Source organism: Pectinophora gossypiella, chromosome 3 (assembly GCF_024362695.1).
Source record: "Pectinophora gossypiella chromosome 3, ilPecGoss1.1, whole genome shotgun sequence".
NCBI classification, from domain to species: Eukaryota; Metazoa; Arthropoda; class Insecta; order Lepidoptera; family Gelechiidae; genus Pectinophora; species Pectinophora gossypiella.
In genome coordinates this window covers 9,075,730-9,095,993 of record NC_065406.1, presented here as the reverse complement: position 1 = coordinate 9,095,993, position 20,264 = coordinate 9,075,730, and the positions used below count along the sequence as shown (strand labels likewise).

Below are 20,264 nucleotides of genomic sequence, written 5' to 3'. Positions count from 1 at the left end.
TACTGACCTGAATCTTTCGCTTTAATTGTTTCATCAGCTGCCGACTCGCTGGATCATCACCTGGGGAACAAAAGTAAACGTCACTTTTGAGATATCAAGTACTATTTCATTATATCGCCAGCCTACAATAAATCCCTACCGTATCTAAGATAGCACACGGTTAACTTATTGCACGTCTGTCCGACTTCAAGGAATAGAAAGAATAAGCTAAGTGATAATGTGCCTTTGGTTTTGGTTTTATACAAGACTATTAACCCGGCCCCAGGGAAGGACAGAGTGTGCCCTACACCAGTGTATTGCCCCAGGGCAATTCTTGTTCGGCGCGTTCGTGTCGCCTCCCACTTCAGTAGGCCGGAGTGAGACAGTAGCAGAGTCCGGATAGGGACCCAGACCTACGGGGTATAATGTAGAACCCTTGCCCAAGGATACGGGTGAACGTCTCAACGGTTGCAGAGGCGGAGATGGTAGCTGGTACGGCAATGCAGGACAGAAGGGGCAAGTCACAGGGACTATAACCTGGAACCTGATAAAGGGCAGCAGTCAACTGTCAGTACTATTCAGACGCGGAGGATAGGTAGTCCTAGTACGGCTTTGCAATAGACTATTCTGGGTGCCATTCCACTCGCGTCAGACAGAGTACTGCAGGGTGGAAGGCAAGAAACCACTGCCCTATTTTTTCCTAAAAAAAGTAGCATGGAGTATGCTACACTGACAAGAGTGTGGCTCTTAAATGAATGATGTTGATAATGTTACCATGTGGCTGCGCGAGCGGCGGCGGCGGCGAGGCGCTGGCGGGGCCGGGCGGCGCGCGCGCGCTCGGCGTCATCAGATGCCGCGCCAACTCCGACAGGCTCGACAACTTCACTCCTGTGAACACGGCACCAATATACGCTAAGACTGCTGCAAATCGACTAGACGCCTCACTGGTGCACAACCCCCTTGACGCAATGTTACTAGTCAATATGCACGCACGCATAATTCACAAATCACAATAAACTTACTTACCAATTTTACTTTCAGCCCATTCGCAAATTATTCTTTCCGTATCTCGTGACGTCACGCTTGGTTCCTAAAAAAAAAGTATAAATCAATCATCATAAAAGTCATGAGTCTTCTCTTCTATCGTGTGGGTTGTGAGGGATTTACCAACCTCCCCTGGTAAAGTCATCAGTAAATCAAAATCGATAAACTTAAGGTGATGTGTTTCAGTCAGCTAGGTAACGCTGCGTCAGTAGATGGCGTTACTTCTGCAGTTTTCGTATTTTTTTCCATTTATTCGTTTAGTGTTGAGTTCTGACCCAGTGAAATGTTAGGTGGCGAAATCTTACATACATTATCTTTAAGTTAAGCTACAATTTTGAAGTATTTACTGAAGATATCATATTGAAACATTGCATCAAAAGTTGGTGTCATTTCAATTTGTGTACAAACACGAAGCTGTCACACACACATGCGAACTAGGTTAGCTATTAAAAGAGATGCATAATTTGAAGTCTACTTCTAACTTCTAAATGGCCCATTTGGTAAAGCAGTAGCCGCCATTCTTAAGGTTCACGGTTCAAACCCAACTGCATGTTTTAATTGTTTTTACTTTTTGTATTTTTTTTTACAATTGAATTTGGCGAACCCGTCTATTTGTTACGGAATTCTCAAAAAGTATAACTTTTACCAATAATATTATAATTAAGTATACAATAATTTACTTTGCACTAAAGTACCTTCCGTAATTTCCGTATTTTTTATTTTGTAAAATTCTAACAGGCATTAATCGCATCAGTGAACATGCGGCTAACTAAAAAACTACTGAACGGATTTTCATACGGTTTTCACCAATGAGTAGAGTGATTCATGGGCGTGCTTTAGGGTTTATAATTTATACAAGTATTTTTTTTTGTATAAAATGGTTCAAAAATGATGATGAATGTCAAACATAATTATCGTTACAAATATAGCCGACTTGGAGCTTTCGGCGAAAACGCTGCCTGAGCCCATTGAGATATTACAAAACAACTTATGGTTGAATTGTTCCTTTTTTGTAGGTATACCGAAAAGTCCACAATATGTCATAATAATTATATTGTGTATAAAGAATTGTGTATATGTATTGTATGATTTTACAAATAACGATCACAGTACAGTAATAATAAGGTAGATTTTTCCTAAATTGCGTAGGTTCAAACTTTGTCGCATCGCGTTTGAAAGATGTAATAGCGCTTCAGGACGTCCCGCAAGCATTGGCATGGCGCTGATGTCGCAGTATCCGCATATAATTATTATGACTTGTCATTTAGTTCCAATAAAATCCGCGGGACTTCATACGTATGTCAGTGACAGCTGGTGATAGCATGCGGGACACTTAGCACCTAATCGAATTCTATGTTGTTTTCGCGCCCAGTCCAGACGACTCACAGCGCATTTCTGGACATATATTTACGCGTGGTGTTTATTGTTAGGTTAGTTAGTTCAGGTTAGGACGTCTTTTTATAACGAGGACGTTAAAAAAAGACGAGGCTGGGACGTATTGAAGTAGTATTTCCATATATACGCGGCCTGAAATGGGCTGTTTCGGGGACCTGAACTGGTTGCTGTCGAACTTATTATCACGTTTTCTTGATTAAAATTCATAAATAAGTCAAATAGAAAAAAGAAAAAAGATTTTATTTAGTATTAGATCTGTCATGATGTCTGTGATGTTTGTTTATTATACATAAGAATTTCAAAATTTATCTTATTTTTTTTCCCAAAGGGCAAGGCAAAGGGAACTATGAACATACAGCCATGTCTTGTGTTTTTTTTTCTTGATGATGATTAATGAAATGATGAAATTTAAGCCCCCACCCTCGGAGCAGACTCCTACTCCGAACCCCAAACGAAGTAAGCGGCTTGTTGGCGCAAAGCGAAAATAGATAGGTACACTTTGTTTATTGAATATTCCGATTTAATAATACTATCGGGAATGTTTTCCGACTAATGTGATCATTAACCACAAAACACCACTTCGTATTGATTATTTAGATTATTCAATGAAGAAAGCAACCTTCCCGTTCCCGGTCCCACCAAAAAGTCCGCGGCAAAGAGAATATAAATAAATCTGTATGTTGGATGGAAAAACAATTAATTATAAATGACTACTATTTAGGCCGGCAAATGCAACAACTTCTTTTTTGATTTGGTTTTCCCCGAAGGGTAAGGCAAAGGGAACTATGCCCATACAGCCATTTCATTTTATGTATTGATTTTTTATTATATGTCCTCTTTTAAAACACGGTATTTACCCATTATTTAAAAATGTTTAAATAAGATACGTTATTACAAAAATATTTTTCCAATATTCCTTTTCTCAGATTGTAGTATTTTTAGTTTTTTATTTATATTTATTCTCTTCATACAAAATCTCTTTATAAATTGTCACTGACATTCTATTACACTTGTCAAGTAGTCAAAGCCTTTAGAAAAAAAAAACTATCACGCACACAAACTAACATTGACACCTCTACACGCTCAGCAAATACACTGTAATCTGCACCACTACAAATGTAGAATTGATCAAAATTGAGGGTCTGAAATATAGTACTTCTCGTATTCGGACCCTAAATTTTTGTTAGTTTGCGAAAATAATACACCAAAATATTACTATTTATCGGTTTTATAACAATATTCCTCTATCCGTTTTCCTGTAGCACTGCATCAACTTTTGTATGGAAAACGAATCACTAGGTATAATAAATAATTATAACATGTGTTTTAAAAACCAATACAAAATTAGTATAAAATAGTGTGTTCAAGCCCAACACAAATTATCTCAGAATTTTCGTAAACATACATATGTGTCAGGTAATCTAAATAGTTCCCATGTCTAAGATTAGTCTATTAGGCTATCATATTAATATCTCCCAGTATTTATGATCATATTTTCGATTTCTATAAGGATAAGGTGGGAATCTACAAGAGTATGACACCATCTGTGCCCGAATCCAGAACATTTGGGTCTTTACATACATATAAATATGAAGAAATATAGAGAACTGGTAAATAAACTATAGAATTAAATAATCATAGTATAATTTATAAATGACAAATGCTACCTTCGACGATTCGCCTAAATCTGGCAACTGTGGAACTTCCAACTTGATCCTCTTTCGAAGACCAGCGTAGCAGTATCTGTAAACAATATTTCACTTAACATAGTACAGTACTAATATGGCGTCTATGACAATATTATAAATGCTAAAGTAACACTTCTCAATTTTCTACCAAACCGTTGAACCAGTCCGCAACCAAAACCTTAGAGTGCTTTCCTGGGTATTGGATCATCATCATCAGCCCATTAACGTCCCCACTGCTGGGGCACGGGCCTTCCCTATGGATAAATAGAGAGAACGGGCCTTAAACCATCACGCGAGCCCAGTGCGGATTGATAGTTATTAACGACTGCTAATGCAGCCGGGACCAACGGCTTAACGTGCCCTCCGAAGAACGGAGGAGCTCGAGATGAAAACTTTTTTTTTGTGGTCACCCATCCTATGACCAGCCTAATCGCAGACCGAGCGCGTTTACCGCTGCGCCACCAACCTCCTCCTATTTTATCGGGTATTTGATAACTTAGTCAAATGAGATACTTTTTTCGATACTTCAAAACGAACATTTTCTATGGAGTTTGTAATTCGTGGCGGAGCTGGAGTGACGTCATCGATAAACTCGCCATCTTTATATTTTTTTGGTAAACGTAACCTGGAAAGTCGCTCATCTATAATTAGAATTCTAAAATCAAAAATTAGATTAATTTTTGTCATCTTAGATTGGCTTCTATTTCTAGATTAGCATTTCATCATTTATATTTGACTCAGTCAAATACCGTATTACTATAAAATACCTATATGACGATGTGGCCATTTTATAAACCTGTTATTCCAACAGTAGTAGTGTAGCAAAGACAATTTACAAGTATTCAATACAGGTACAGAGGGAAGTTGGACAGAAATCGATTTTAATACCTATTTAAGAATGTAAAACAAGTTTCAAGGCGTCAGAGGAAGGAAGCAAATGGAAAATAAGTACGTATGGAAATCCTTATCTATACGCGCGCGACACCGCGTGATATCACTAGCGACATATAAAATAGGAATATTATGCACGTGTACTAGAGGTTATTATCTTTATGGATTTCTGCATCCTATGTGCATGTTGATAAATAAATCATTCATATATTAAAACCTATATTGTTTACGTTATTATCGTTTTGACCCGGAACATAAAAATTGACCAATCAGTGCATAATGTTACTATCACACGAGTATTAGATAAGAGCGTGGACGCGATAGAGAGTGGGCCAGTATGGGCTCCACCCTTACGCTTGTAATGTTGATAAAAATATTTAAGTTAGTTTTATGGAATTTAAAATCTATGGTTGACGTAATATTTCGCCAGTGGCGGCCCTAGGACGGTGCGAGGTGTGCGACCGCATCGGGCGCCGAAATAGAGGGGGCGACAAAATCAACCAAGACTGGTCTACTTTAGGTAAATTTCGGTGGCCGTAAACTAATCGAAAATATTGTATTTTGAGGGGCTGAGGGGGCGCCACTTTGAGGTCCACCTCAAAGGGCCGCCACTGTTTTTCGTTACTTGGACTGTTATCGCTACGCAACCAAAACGACGCGCGTGAATATCACAGCGACATACGGTACGCACGCAACGGACACACTTTGCTCTTGTACCTACTAAAGCAAATATTTTCCTGCTACATGCGTACACCTGATGCACGGACTGTTTGCACACTGCACCGCCACTGTACAACGTCTGCTACATAGACAACATGACTCCTCCCTGGAATGCGATCCTCCTGAACATATGATTGAGCGCTGAGCTCACGATCCGGAAGTCCCCGGTTCGAATTCTCGACGCATCACAAAAATCGCTTTGTGATGCCTAGTTTGGTTAGGACATTACAGGCTGATCACCCGATTGTCCGGAACTAAGATGACCAGGGGGGTTAAAATGGCCAAATCGAAGCAATTCATCTAATATTGCAATTTGACATTTGCGCATATAAAAGTAAGTGCGCAATGCAAACAAATGTCAAATAGCAATATTAGATGAATTGCTTCGATGTGGCCATTTTAACCCCCCAGTACTTCGGAACACACGTTAAGCCGTTGGACCCGGTTATATATTATTACTTATTGATGTAAGTAGTACGTAGTAGTTACATGAGAGTTAGGGGCCTTTGGCGGCTCAATAACCCTGACACCAGGTTGAACTTCTCCGAGCTTCGCACCACATTCGTCAAGTTTACCTTCAAACTTCTGAAAACGAAGTGAGCTCTGTATTCCGCTACGCACGCGCTATTGGCATGCACGTCACAAAAACGCGTGGAAAGTGTCCAGCGCGAACTGACAGTAGGTAGGTTAAAATCACACCTTTATCACAACGGTACGTTGCAAGAACTTGCTGTATGTAAATTCCCCTACGAGTAATATAAATCGACGTAGATGCAACTCAAGGATAATTATGTTTCTAATGACGTATCAATCTCTACAGTGTGCCAAAATCGTAATAAACATGTCTTTATATGTGACACTGTAGTCAGTAGCCGGCATAAAGACATCAACTTATTAGTAGAGAGTCGACTTTTGACTAAAGCTCGCCTATGACCATAAGGATTTTAGGTCTTCCGTTGGTAACATAAAAGTTTATTTATTATTTATTTATTTAAATAATGGTTAGAAGGATAATAGGATTACGAAAGCAGTAGGTATATAAAACGAAGGTTGGTGGAAGGACTGCCAGAGGAAGACCATGTTTGAGAACAGAGCCGTCCAATCGCCTCCTTCATCATCATCTCAGGCCTTTACATCTTAGCCCTCCGTTAACCAGTCAATGCCTCCCTACGTTAATGCCTTTACGCAGTTTTCTTTTTTAGTCAGGCGCTTTCTGACTAGTGCATATAGTCTCCCGCTATTTGTTTTCTTAAAAAATATTAAAAGTTGACAATCTAAAGTTTTTATTTGTTCATTCAATAGACGGTAATACAATTCGCTAGTGATACTGTTTGTGAAGTTTTCTGTCACGAATTGTGCGTGTGCTGTGTTGATATTTATTTTGGAAAATTATGCTACAATTATACGATAAATAAGTAAAAAAACACACCACACATAATGCAGTGAGTACGAACTATAAGTGTGTTAACGAATCTACGAAAATATACATAGTGAAATAGTGATTATTTTAAATTTTGCTGTGTAACGGTTTGATAATTTTGACCGTTGACCGTTGACCCCGCTGTCATATAGTTAGAAGTGAACGCCTGAGAAATGTTAACGAGCAAATGTGTCAATTGTCGTAGAAACGTTAACGAGTGTTAGCTAGCGCCTTATAGTTATATCAGAGCAAGACACAAAAAGACAACAGAGCTAACAATCTCATTATTAAGGAATACTATACAAGTTTCGACAATACTAAGGATTTGATTTTCATTATATCGAAAATGGAAGCTACGGACGTTATTTGCAACCGTTGTTCGACTAGGATTACTCACAGACGTTATTTAAAATGTAGTATGTGCATGATGTCATATGATCTAGAATGTGCAAATGTCAGTGAATGCAGGTTTTTTAACACTATGACGAAGGAGCACAAAGACACTTGGCTATGTCAAGTATGCTGGAATAAACAACTCTCAACTGACATTAATTCAAAAAGTGAATCGTCTACACCTACCATGAACATCACTATACGAAAAAAAGAAAAAATAAACATTACAACGCATAACTCTTTTTCTTCACTTGATGAAGATGATCTTGAGTTCTCTTCTGTCCAGTCTACACCAGCGCCAAATAAGAGCTGTCCGGAATTATGTGAAAATTTACAAGAAAAAATTGATCGACTGACCAAAAAAGTTGAAATATTACAGGGAAAAGTGGATTCTGCGGAACAAATGATAGAAGAGCTACTTTCGGAAAACTTTGATCTGAAGAATACAGTAGAACAGTATACTGGAAAAACTAAAAAAATAAAAAATGTACGTAGTTCTTCTCATGAATTAACTCTCAAGTCTGTTTCAAAAAAGACTAGTCTCAAACCAGAAGACAGGAATAATCTAAGCTGTAGTGAAGATAATAGCGTTAAGCAACAGAAAAAAGATGAGATGCTTAATAAAAAATATGAGAGGAAGCAAACATATGGAAATCGGCATCAAGAACAAAACATACGTAATTCCATGACAAAAAATAAAATTTGCATACTTAGTACTAATAATCGTAATAAAATGTTACAAGCTGCAGAGCATTTCTTAAGCGATAAGTTTGATATTTGCCATTACCTAACTCCAGGATTAGATGTTAAACATATGTTAAACAACTTAGAAGCAAAGTTACGCGATTTCACAAGGAATGACTACTGTTTGATATTTATAGGAGAAAAAGATTTCGAACAAACTCAAAATTACAAGGATCTGGTTGTACATATTAGAAAAGCTGTGCTTTCATTAAATTTTACTAATATTGTAATTTGCGTACCGACATTCAGATACTATAACAATGATATGTTTAATTGGAGAGTGGAACAGTTTAATAGTTTATTGTATAAGGATTTGCAGGAGTATGAATATGCTTTTTCATTGGACAGTAATCTAAATCTTACTTACGACCAAAAAATGTTTAATTTGCATTCTTGTAGAGTAAATAACTTTGGCTGGAGAAAAATATTCAACGATGTACATGATCTTCTTATAGAAATTGAGGATTACAATATTAACATATGTACTTCAAGTACACCTATCGGAAATCATAAAACTATACCGATTGGTGAGGAGCTTTTTCGTTCATAAATATATACATGTAATGCATCAAAACATTGCCGGGCTATGTAGTAAATCAGACCAGCTTATGGTATGTTTGGCAGAACTACAAGAAAGACACATTAATGTCGATGTTATCTGTATTACAGAGCATAACATGCGAGCCAGTTCTGGTAGAGATGCAGTATTGATACAAAATTATAAAATAGTGGCTTCTTACGCTAGACAAAAAGGAAGAGGGGGAGCGTGTATCTTAATAAAAAATGGTCATGTATATAGAGAACTACCCGAAATAGAAAACACATCAATATGTGGAATTTTTGAATGTTGTGCTGTAGAATTAGCTAAACTTAAATTAATAATTGTGTGTATATATCGAATACCGAAATATACGAAATTATATCTTAATCTATTTTTTGAAAAGCTTGAGTCTGTCCTAGATAAAATCATCATAAAAAAATCATACGACATACTTGTATGTGGAGATTTTAATATTGACATTTTAAAAAATAACAATATTAAACAAGATTTTGAAAACTGTCTTAAAAATTATAATCTTAAATTAGTAGTACAACAACCAACAAGAGTCAGTAGTGGTACCTGTATCGATAATATTGCAATAAACATTAAAATAAAATATCACTGTGACGTTTTGGAATTTGCCATGTCTGATCATACTGCGCAAATATTGAAATTGCCTGTAAAAACTACATGTATTTTAGACTACTGGTATGTAAAAAAAAGAGATTTTAGTGAACAAACTATGAAAAAATTTAGACATTGCATGGAAAACTTTTCCTTTAATAAAATATATCTAACAAATGACCCAAATGAAGCATATAACGAATTTATTGACATTTTTACACTATTTTTTGATTTATGCTTCCCTACACATGAAATTAAAATTAAAACTCATAAAACTACAAAATGGATAAGCCCGAGCATTAAGCGAAGTAGCAAAATAAAAAGAAAGTTGCTTTGGAAATCCAGACTTGAACCAAACAATGTTAATAAATTAAAGTACCGAAATTACGCTAGAACGTACAAAAATATTTTAAAGGCAACTCAACGCATATTTAATATAAATTCCTTAAGAAAATCAGAGAATATCAGCAAATCGGCGTGGAGAATCATAAATAGGTCCAAATTAAATATACCAAAACCTGAAATATGTAAAATTAAAGTTGATAACAATTATATTACTGACCCGCAACAAATTGTGAATTGCTTCAACGACTTTTTCATTAACAAAATAAACCCAATACCAGAAGCAGATAAGAATATTAACAATTTAAATATAAATTTTACTTGTAACTCTATGTTTATGGCACCTAGTATACCAAGTGATATACTAAATATTATAAAAAAATTAAAAAATAAAAATAGTGTAGGCCATGACGGAATATCAACAAAGGTTGTAAAATATGTTGCCGAATGTATAGCACCACATTTAAGCTATATCATAAATCTAAGCATCACTACAGGTACTTTTCCGGATAACCTGAAGATTGCAGTCATTAAGCCACTCTTCAAAAAAGACGATAGAGAAGATATGTCATGTTACAGGCCGATAGCACTTTTAACTATTTTTGCAAAAATCTTTGAAAAGTTTATTCATAAACAGATGAATGAATACATGGAAAAGAAAAAAATATTCTCTGAAGAACAGCAAGGCTTCCGTAAAGATAGATCAACTAATTTAGCGATATATTATTTATTAAAAACGATAACTGCAAATATTGACATAAGAAAACATGTAAGTGCTATATTTATGGACATGACCCAGGCTTTTGATTATGTGGACCATGAAATTCTTTTACGAAAACTTGACCATTATGGGTTTAGAGGAAATGTATTAAAGCTGATTAGATCTTATTTGGTAAAAAGAAAACAGTACACTGAATTAACTAAAATTAATATCGGTACCAAAAGGGAAGAAATCTATCATTCTTGTCAAAAAGTTGTCAGGTATGGAGTGCCACAGGGTAGTATTCTGGGACCGTTGCTATTTATAATTTATATAAATGATCTACCTAGACATGTACAATACCCTGTGACACTTTTCGCTGATGACTGTGCAGTAGTGATAGAATGTCAAAACGAAATGTCTTATCAACATGAAATTAATAACACACTGAATGGTATAGTTACTTGGATGAAAAATAATAACTTGTTAGTAAATCTGATTAAGACAAAACTAATGCAATTTCGACAGCGTGTTCAGACTCCAGTTTTAGACATCAATTACCAAGGCTTTAATATAGAAGAAGTAGAAAGTACAAAATTTCTGGGAGTTAAGATTGATAAATCACTCACGTGGAAGGAGCATGTTCAAACACTGTGCTCAAGACTGTCCGGATCGTCTTATGCTCTTTTCAGGTTATCTCAAATAGTAGATGTTGCCACTGTCCTATCAGCATATCATGGTCTTGTAGCTTCAATTTTAAGATACGGTGTTACTTTTTGGGGAAATTCATCAGATAGAGAAACGGTTTTTAAAGGCCAGAAGAGATGTATACGGGCAATGTTCGGTCTTAAAAATAGTGACAGTTGTAAACCTTTCTTTACAAAGTATAACATTTTAACATTTCCCTCACTGTACATAATTGAAACTGCAGTATTTGTAAAAAAAAATCCAGGATTTTTCAAAAATGTAGAAACTACAGCCTTTCATAGTCGCCTTCGTCCACGTGATTTAGCTAAACTATGCCAGCAACGCACAAATACTGCATTAATGATGAAGAGTGTATTTGGCATGGCGCCAAAAATATATAATAAAATACCACTAGAAATAAGGTTGTGTAACTTAAGTCTATTTAGAAGAAAATTGAATGAGTTGTTAACTAAAAGATGTTATTATACGATAGATGAGTTTTTGAATGATAAATTGTAATAATGATGCATGTATTTATATAGATAATAATCTAGGTACTCAAAATTTTGTGCGCCGCTAGGCAAACATGAAGAACCTATAATGTGAACATTGTCATCTGTATTTAAATTACTCATGTTTAAGCAAATAAATTATCTTTATCTTTATCTTTATCTTTATCTTTATCTTTATCTTTAAAATCTAACAATTTGTGGTGCAATAACCAATTATTGTACCATTTCTATGTGTAGATATTCAAAAATGATACATTATACCTTTGAGAGATGGGCTTCTAACCTGGTATCAAGAGTGGTTGCGGATTGTCCTACCTGTGTACGTCTAGGAATACAAGCAACGTATGTTAAACCAACCGAGTATGGTCACGAGCATTATTATGTATACACTTTGGTACCATGTCACATTAACTTTTTTGACAAATTGAACTGTAAGTCTCACTAAATTTCAAATTGCGACAGAGTCCTAAAGTGGGTACATTATATTACTCATGACTGTACCTACGGTGAAAAATCCTTGTGGAGAATGGCGGGCTTTACTCAAAAGTTGAGTCTCTGCTAATATAAGTCATATTCACGTTGATTTATCAATTATTAATAATATATGATTAAACAATAATGAGTATAGTTCAGTCACGTCACGTTTTGCGTATAACAGAGTTCACTACGAGCGATAGTGAAACCACCCGTGCTGACCTCTCTGTCGAAACGATGGCTTAATTATGAAGTGACAGCTTGGTTCCTATACCACAGAATAAGGAATAATACTACGTCCGCTCCCAACAGCGGCTGAGCAAGGTTTACTTCACCCGTCAGTCTTACTTTAGTCTACAATCGTATAGACGTCAGACGCAACACACACAGATACGCACGTGATAACGTCAATGTGTAGTGTCTGTGTAAAACGAGGTGTTTTGTATGAAGTGTCCAGGGTGTGGCTTTTCAATAGTTCTGATCAACAGAGATGACAAATGAAAACTTCGCATTAGTTGTTCTCGCTTACTCATATGTCGACTTCGTAAAGTAAATCGTAAAAAGTTTACTTAGCCTCGATCCGATCAAAAAATGAAGTTAACGAATTAAAATGTAAAGACATAATTACACAGACTAATATCCAAGCCCAATCCCGCATCCAAGTTGTTTGTAAATGTTTGTTTCCTTTTGGTGGTAGCAATAAGGCCGCCCAGATTGTACTGTTTTCATGTGTTATGTCTGATTGTTGTAATTTAGTTCTGTGCAATAAAGTATATTTGATTTGACTAATTAAACATCATTAAGCTCGCCTCTTTATTAGGTATAAGGGAGTTAAACATCGCTGGCGAGGAGTGGGTACGTATCTTACTATATACCTCTGCTTACCCTTTCGGGGATACATTTATATTATTAATGAAATATCACGTTATTTTCTTAATTAAAGCACATAATAACGGGTTCCTACCGCGTTTAAATGGGGACATGAGACTCCCCACTTATGATAATAACCGCGTAAACTTAAAACAACGTTATTTTCTTATGTCCATTTCATACATTTTTCTTGCGCTTCACGTTGCTTTAAAGCGTATGCAAGCGAATGCATCTACACTGAGCAGTCTAACCTATAAAATAAAGATAATTTATTGAATATTTAAATATATATTTAAAGACACTCGCCAATGAGAATGAAATGTAAAATGAACCCATAAACATAGCATATGAGGTTCATAGAATTGGATAGAACGGGAGTTATGCGCGAACAGACATTATCGATGTAACCAATAGGTATCCTTCTTTCGCCGTATGGTTGGGAAGCCACAAATTGTTCACTAACGACTTGCCCCGTGTTTCCTGGTAGTGATTACAATCGTGAGTAAATTTATCTATGCTTGTGTAACGTCAAGTATCTAATTTTATTATTGATTAACAACCTTTAGCTAGTACAATAAATCTATAACTTAAGCTTGGTAAGTACGTCACACTACTATGCACGACTCTTCTAAAGAACCGGATAATGTGTAGAGGTAAAGAGTAATACTACATACGGGAACATGTGTAAAGGGGAGAAAAGCCTATTTTTAAGTGCCTTGGTCGGTGCTTGGTGACTCTTCTGAGTAAACAATGCGTCATCTATATTCATACTAATATTATAAATAAACGTGAAACTCGTCTGTCTGTTACCATTTATTTGATTATTGATTTAGATGATATTTGTAATGGAGATACTTTGAAACCTAGAGCAACATAATACGTGTCGCGCGCTTTAACCGAAGTCCGGAGCGGAAAGCTTGTATGCGTAATGAAGAATGTTACTAGTATGCCAAATCGCTTGAAATGTTGTCTCAGTAAAGCCTGTTTTTATACAAATACACTAGTTTTTGTTGTAGTCAAAAATACTTAGTAGTTTCGAAAAATATCGAGTCCCGCTAACAGTCACGTGACCGCTTGTGAGGTCATGTTCCGGTGGCTTAAGGCTGCCCACCCCGATTGGGACTACGGATGTGATTTGTGTCAATCTGATATCTGATCTGTGTAGTAGCATAGTAGTGTACAGTCACAGATAACCAACTCAACGCCTGCAAACGTCCATTAATCATGACACATGATCTCTTATTAACATTACACATATAATTCACGCTCGTAATCTATCGGGGTTGGCAGAGAAGCCAGACGTCAGAAGACAATTTGCAATCACAATTGGTATTTGTATTTGATATTAGACACCTGTTGCATGCGGTATGCTTTGTTTCAAAGATACAAGGTCTACTATAGATCTAAGATCTGGTTTTTGAAGTCATTTGGTCGTTGACACTTTTCCAGGTGGTGTAGCTCAAAAACTATTGGAATTTCCGAAAAGTGTATAAGAACAAAAATGTAGGAAATTGAATAAGCTGTCACTTAGTAGTAGATTTTTTGCTCTAGGACGCACCGTTTTTGAGATATTAGCGAAAAATCTAAACATGGGATCTTTCCCCTTCCCCCTTCTTCGGCTCGCCTTCCATACGTGGGGACTTTTAGTATGTTAACTCCCTAAACACCCTCAACACATTCCTGAAAGAATCGCTTAGGTCCCCTCTCAGCACTCTACACCCCCTTCTGAGCCGTGTTGACCGAACTATAAGATTGATTATTATAAATATACCGTACGAACGGTTACAGGTAACCATTCAATCACTTTTACGACTTGATCGCAGCAGAATGATAAGCAGCTGAAGTCGTTTATTGTAAATAAATAATGGCATACACAGCATTACAGTATAGCCCAATACCATGTGTGGCGCGAAGTTTAAAAACAATCAGTATTTTAATAATTATAGAGAGTAGTTAGCATTTTGCAAGAAGAATGGATAAAAGGTAGTTATACCTTTTACTCTCTATAGGTATGCCATTGATGTATAAATAAAGCTTCATACACTCCACCGCCTATCAGCGAACACGTCACATTGTGGTGCTGACTCCAGCATCGCGGAGAGAAGAAGCAATGCTCGCATGAGAAGTGAATATGCGCATATAGAGAACACATAAGCGCCTTTTTAAAACTCACGTTTTGGTATGATTTTCTGATGGGGTTTTTCACTCACACAGTTGGCTCGACCATTAATTAGATAAAGATGATGATACGACTCACAACCTATCACATCTAACAGAAAGCACGACGAGGCGTTGGTATGGGTAGTTAGTTTATCTAGCAATTAATATACAACATTTGGGATAAAGTTGTGAGTTTATGTTATGATGTAATTTCTTCGTCAAAATCTCGATTACTTTCAATCAATTTAATTCCGAGTAAAAATTTAAATCTCATTTTTTACCTGGATGGAAACTTGCTTGTCGATTGCGAGGTCTTGTTAACCTAAATCCAAGCGGAGGTCCGTGTTGCTCTATGACCTAAATCACATCCGAATGTCACTTTTTAAAAAGACGCTTGTGTGGTTTCCGCTATAAGGTGACGATATAGGTTATATAGGGCCTCCCCTCAATAGACAGGAGGGGGTAAGTATGGAGCGTACTGCTCCACGCTACTTCTAGGCTGGTTGTCCGGGACCAACTGCATATCGTGCCTAACGCAGTCAATGTTTTTAGTTACTGAAGCCACAGATCATATAATACTAACGTACAGATGCCTCACGTCATACAACGAAACTGTGCCGTTCTAACTCGGGCAATTCTTCGGGCTATTTTTAGTTCTAATAAATGACCACTAGATGCCGCTAAAACGCCCCTTTTTTAGCGGCATCTAGTGGTCATTTATTGATGGGATCGAACGAATCGAGCGACATCTAGTGAAATTTCAGCTTACTGAGTGAAAGTTATTGCAAGCACAATATATTTACTTAGAGTTAGAGTAAAATTAAGATAATAGATGGCGCAAACGGATTTTTTTTCTCAACGTTGACATGTTAGTATTATAATCTGTGACAATGATCTGTGACATTGTCAAGGTGACAGTTGTTAGTTGACATACGATTATATCTGATGTTTGGTGGGCAAAGAATACAAGGTCTTTGTTTGGTGGGGTTTATTGATTACGTCTTCATTTTGTATTGGCAAAAATATATCTCCAACTCCTGTAAGTATCTAATTAGTTACTAAAACTGGAAGATAATTAAAAACATAGCTAAGGTCCTACCTAGAACGCAATCGTCCCTTATCATCCCGGGCGTGTCGTAAACCCGACTGAGGAGAACCTTTATGAAAGACAAGTCTTTTCTAGCATGATGAAACATTACATTGGACCACCGGTTAAGCACCTGAGGACTTTGTATAAAGTGCTTCCAAATTGGTCTCTGCTTACTCGTGGCTCTGCCCAGCCTAATCGGGATTACAGGCGTGAGTATAAGTATGTATGTAGTAGATACTTTTTTGTGTAGCTGTCACCTATCTATGGTACAAATCATAATATACTGTTTGTTGAAAAAAAGTTAAATATGATATAAATAATATTCATTAATTATATAACTATGAATGTCAGACTAGGCTGCATGATAGTGATGTCATTGCATACATTATAGTTTAAAACAATAACTAAAATTTATCTATGCACGCTGATCTTTTGTCGTTGCTTTCTTCCTTCCTTCCGTGGCCGCCATGTAGAACATAAGTTTACCGTATACACTAATATTTTAAATCGTATTTTTATCTAAACAAACATGTGAAAATTGTGACTTCTGATTTTGGATTATGATAATACAAGAAGAGAAGATGACGTGAATTGTTTTATTTCCATCTTCTGCACGCTCGCCCGTTCCCAAGATTCCACTGTGCACATTACACACATCATCTGCTTGAACAGGTTATGTCACCAGTGTTAAATACATATTATAATATTAGAATCCCAGAAGTTGGAAAAAGGGCTGAGGAAGAGAGCGTGCGGATTTATTTTGTGAAACAACATGTCGCGATCATCGCCAAATATCAACGTCACTGCTCCTAGGCAGCCGGCTATTACTGGCAACGGCGCCGGAGTACACATGGAGAAATTGCGTGGCTCGGCCAATTATATTTCATGGAAATTCTCTATCAAGATGACATTAATTCTTGAAGACCTATGGAGTTGTATAAGCGAACAATCGATTCAAGACACTCAAAAGGATCAAAGGGCATTGGCCAGAATCTGCCTAAGTATTGAAACGTCACTTTACCAATATGTACGTGAAGCGGTGTCTGCACGTGATGCATGGGAAAAGCTTGCCATGGTGTTTGAAGACCGGGGGCTATACCGTCGTGTTTTGTTGTTGCGACAGCTTCATCGTATTGATTTTAAGAACTTTATGAGCATGCAAGAATACATAAATGCGGTCATGACGCTAGTCTCACAACTGTCTGATATTGGAAGAACTATTGAAGACGGGGAGGTTGCTGAAATCCTTTTATCTGGCTTACCTTCCGAATATGATGTTCTTGTGAGTAACTTGGAAACAGCATGTATTAGTTCTTCTCTCTCCAGCGAGTTGGTCCGGACACGTCTTCTTCAAGAAGAGATGCGAAAGAACGGCAACCATGAAGGGACTATGCATGAAAATGCCTACTTTGTCAAGAAGAAGGTTATCTGTAAGTTCTGCGGGAAGCCTGGACACGTTCGGAACAAATGCTTTAAGCTTCGCAAACAGAAGAAAGAAAATGCAGAGGCTGAGAAGGCTTTTAATGTCACCGAAAGCGCTTATTCCGTTGCTCAAGAAGACTTTGTTGTGGACAGCGGCTGCAGCAATCACATGGTCAAGAACAAGAATATGCTAACAAGCTTTAAGAATAATAAGAGCCGTGTGTGTATGGCTAACGACGAGTATTTGCTTAGCGAAGGAACAGGTAAACTTGTTATTCCCTCTTGCCATGTACAAATTGAAGCTATGCTCGTTCCTAAATTAGCGATGAATTTACTTTCTGTTAGTAAATTAACTAAGGGTGGTTTCATACTGGTATTTGATAAGAAAGGGTGTCACATTTATAAAGATAGGGACTGTAGGATCACAGGCATGGTAGTAGGTCATGCATGTGATATCAATGGTGTTTATAGGCTGTCCAGCGGTACACCAGGTAATATTTCGCAGCCAGTGGTGCATTCTTCAGTTCTTCTGAAGAAACGAGTTCAGGAGGAACAGAGTGCGTTGTCAGTGTCAGCTGAAATCTGGCACAAGCGGCTGGGACACATGAGCTACGGAGGTATGTACGCTTTGCGACAGAACAATGTTCTTATGTTTCAGGACAATGAAGAACACAAGCTACCGGCGTGTGTGGCTTGCTTAGAGGGCAAACAAGTATCCAAAGCTTTTCCCTCTGGTGAAGCCAAACGTGCCACTGGTCGACTTGAGCTCATACATTCGGACATCTGTGGACCGATGCCGATTCGAAGTTGGGGCGGTGCGAAATATATGCTGACCTTTACGGATGACTTCAGCAGGAAGAGTTGGGTGTATCTACTACAGGAGAAAAGTCAGGTAATTTCCTATTTTATTGAATTTAAAAACCTTGTGGAAAAGCAAATTGGTGTCAACATTAAGTGTCTACGAACAGATGGAGGTGGAGAATATTGTAATGAGCGTTTTCGCTCCTACCTCAAATCTCAGGGCATTGTGCATCAAGTCACTGTGCCTTACTGCCCACAGCAAAATGGTGTATCAGAAAGGCTTAACAGGACTTTGTTAGAGAAGGCAAGATGCATGCTGCAGGAATCTGGTCTCAGCCGGGAATATTGGGGAGAGGCTGTTATGGCCGCTTTATATATTAAAAATAGAAGCCCTACGGTTGCCCTTGGCGGACTGATGCCTGAACAAGTGTGGACCGGTACCGATGTTAACCTAGGTCACCTTAGAATTTTCGGCTGCATTGCTTACTCATTGATCCCAGAGCAAAAACGTTCTAAATTAGATGCTAAATCTAAACCATATATTTTTGTTGGCTATAGTGATACCACTAAAGGTTACCGATTGATCGATCCAAAAAATCCCAAGCGGATTATACACTCCAGGCATGTAGAATTTTTGGAAGGAAGATTTTTAAAGGACATGGGCAATGTTCCCTGTAATTGTAAAAATAAAAATAATTTTACTGAACATCAAGTTGTAATTTCTAGTCAATTTAATAATTTAAATAATAGTATAGTCACAAATGAAATTAATAATTTACAAAATGAATCTAACTGTGATATTTTAAATTGTACTGAATCTAACTGTGATATTAGTTCTAGTAAAAATGAATTCAATCAAAGTGATCATGATATTAATACAACCATCCATTCAGGTGCGGACTCGGAGTACTGTACTGGTGATGATGATGCGGGAACTGCTGCTGCTAGTCCAAATCTTGAGGATTTGAACTGTGGCTCTTCAGAACCTGATCCGTCGTCGCTTCGAGGGGAAGTGGATTCTAGTTCCGGCCTACAGGTACCTGGTTCGGTAACTGATTTGTCACGTCCTGTACGTAGTACTCGCGGCAAGCCTCCACTCAGGTATGGGGATTATGATCTATCTTTGCTGGTTCATAATGAGGTCGAACCTCTGTCTTATAAGGACGCTATGCTGTCACTAGATAAGGAGGATTGGCGACTTGCTATGGAGAAGGAGTATAATGCTCTTATGAAGAATGGTGTTTGGAGTCTTGTTGATCGCCCACATGATAAAAACATCATAAAATGTAAGTGGGTCTACAAGCTAAAGAAAGACGACTCGGGTAAGGATAGATTTAGAGCTCGTTTAGTAGCGCGAGGTTTTTCACAACAGCAAGGCGTGGACTATAGTGACACCTTTTCGCCTGTCGTTAGGCATACTACACTTAGGACCTTATTTGCCTTAGCTAATGAATTTAATTGGGAAATTAGTCATTTTGATGTAGAAACCGCGTTTTTAAATAGTGACTTAAACGAGCATATCTTCATGGAACAACCAGAAGGCTTTGACACAGATAAAAATAAAGTGTGTTTTTTGTTAAAAAGCATTTATGGTTTAAAACAGGCCAGTCGAATGTGGAATCAAAAAGTACATCAGCTGTTGTGTAATAATAATTTTAAACAGAGCAAATGTGAACCTTGTGTCTATATATGTAGGTCTGATAAAAGGATGACTATAATAGCATTATATGTAGACGATTTTTATGTTTTTGGGAATTGCTCTAAAGA

At 37.3% G+C, this 20,264-nt stretch overlaps 1 protein-coding gene across 1 annotated transcript in view; it reads right to left on the bottom strand.

The window, feature by feature from the left end:
• Positions 1-20,264, bottom strand: part of LOC126381852 (uncharacterized) — a 39,749-nt gene that overhangs the window by 6,904 nt on the left and 12,581 nt on the right. The window contains exons 5-8 of the mRNA XM_050031370.1: positions 4,086-4,161; positions 1,006-1,069; positions 754-867; positions 8-60 (exon numbers count right to left, since the gene is read on the bottom strand). Of these exons, the coding sequence (XP_049887327.1) occupies positions 8-60; positions 754-867; positions 1,006-1,069; positions 4,086-4,161 (307 nt within the window). The remainder of the gene's footprint in view (positions 1-7; positions 61-753; positions 868-1,005; positions 1,070-4,085; positions 4,162-20,264) is intronic.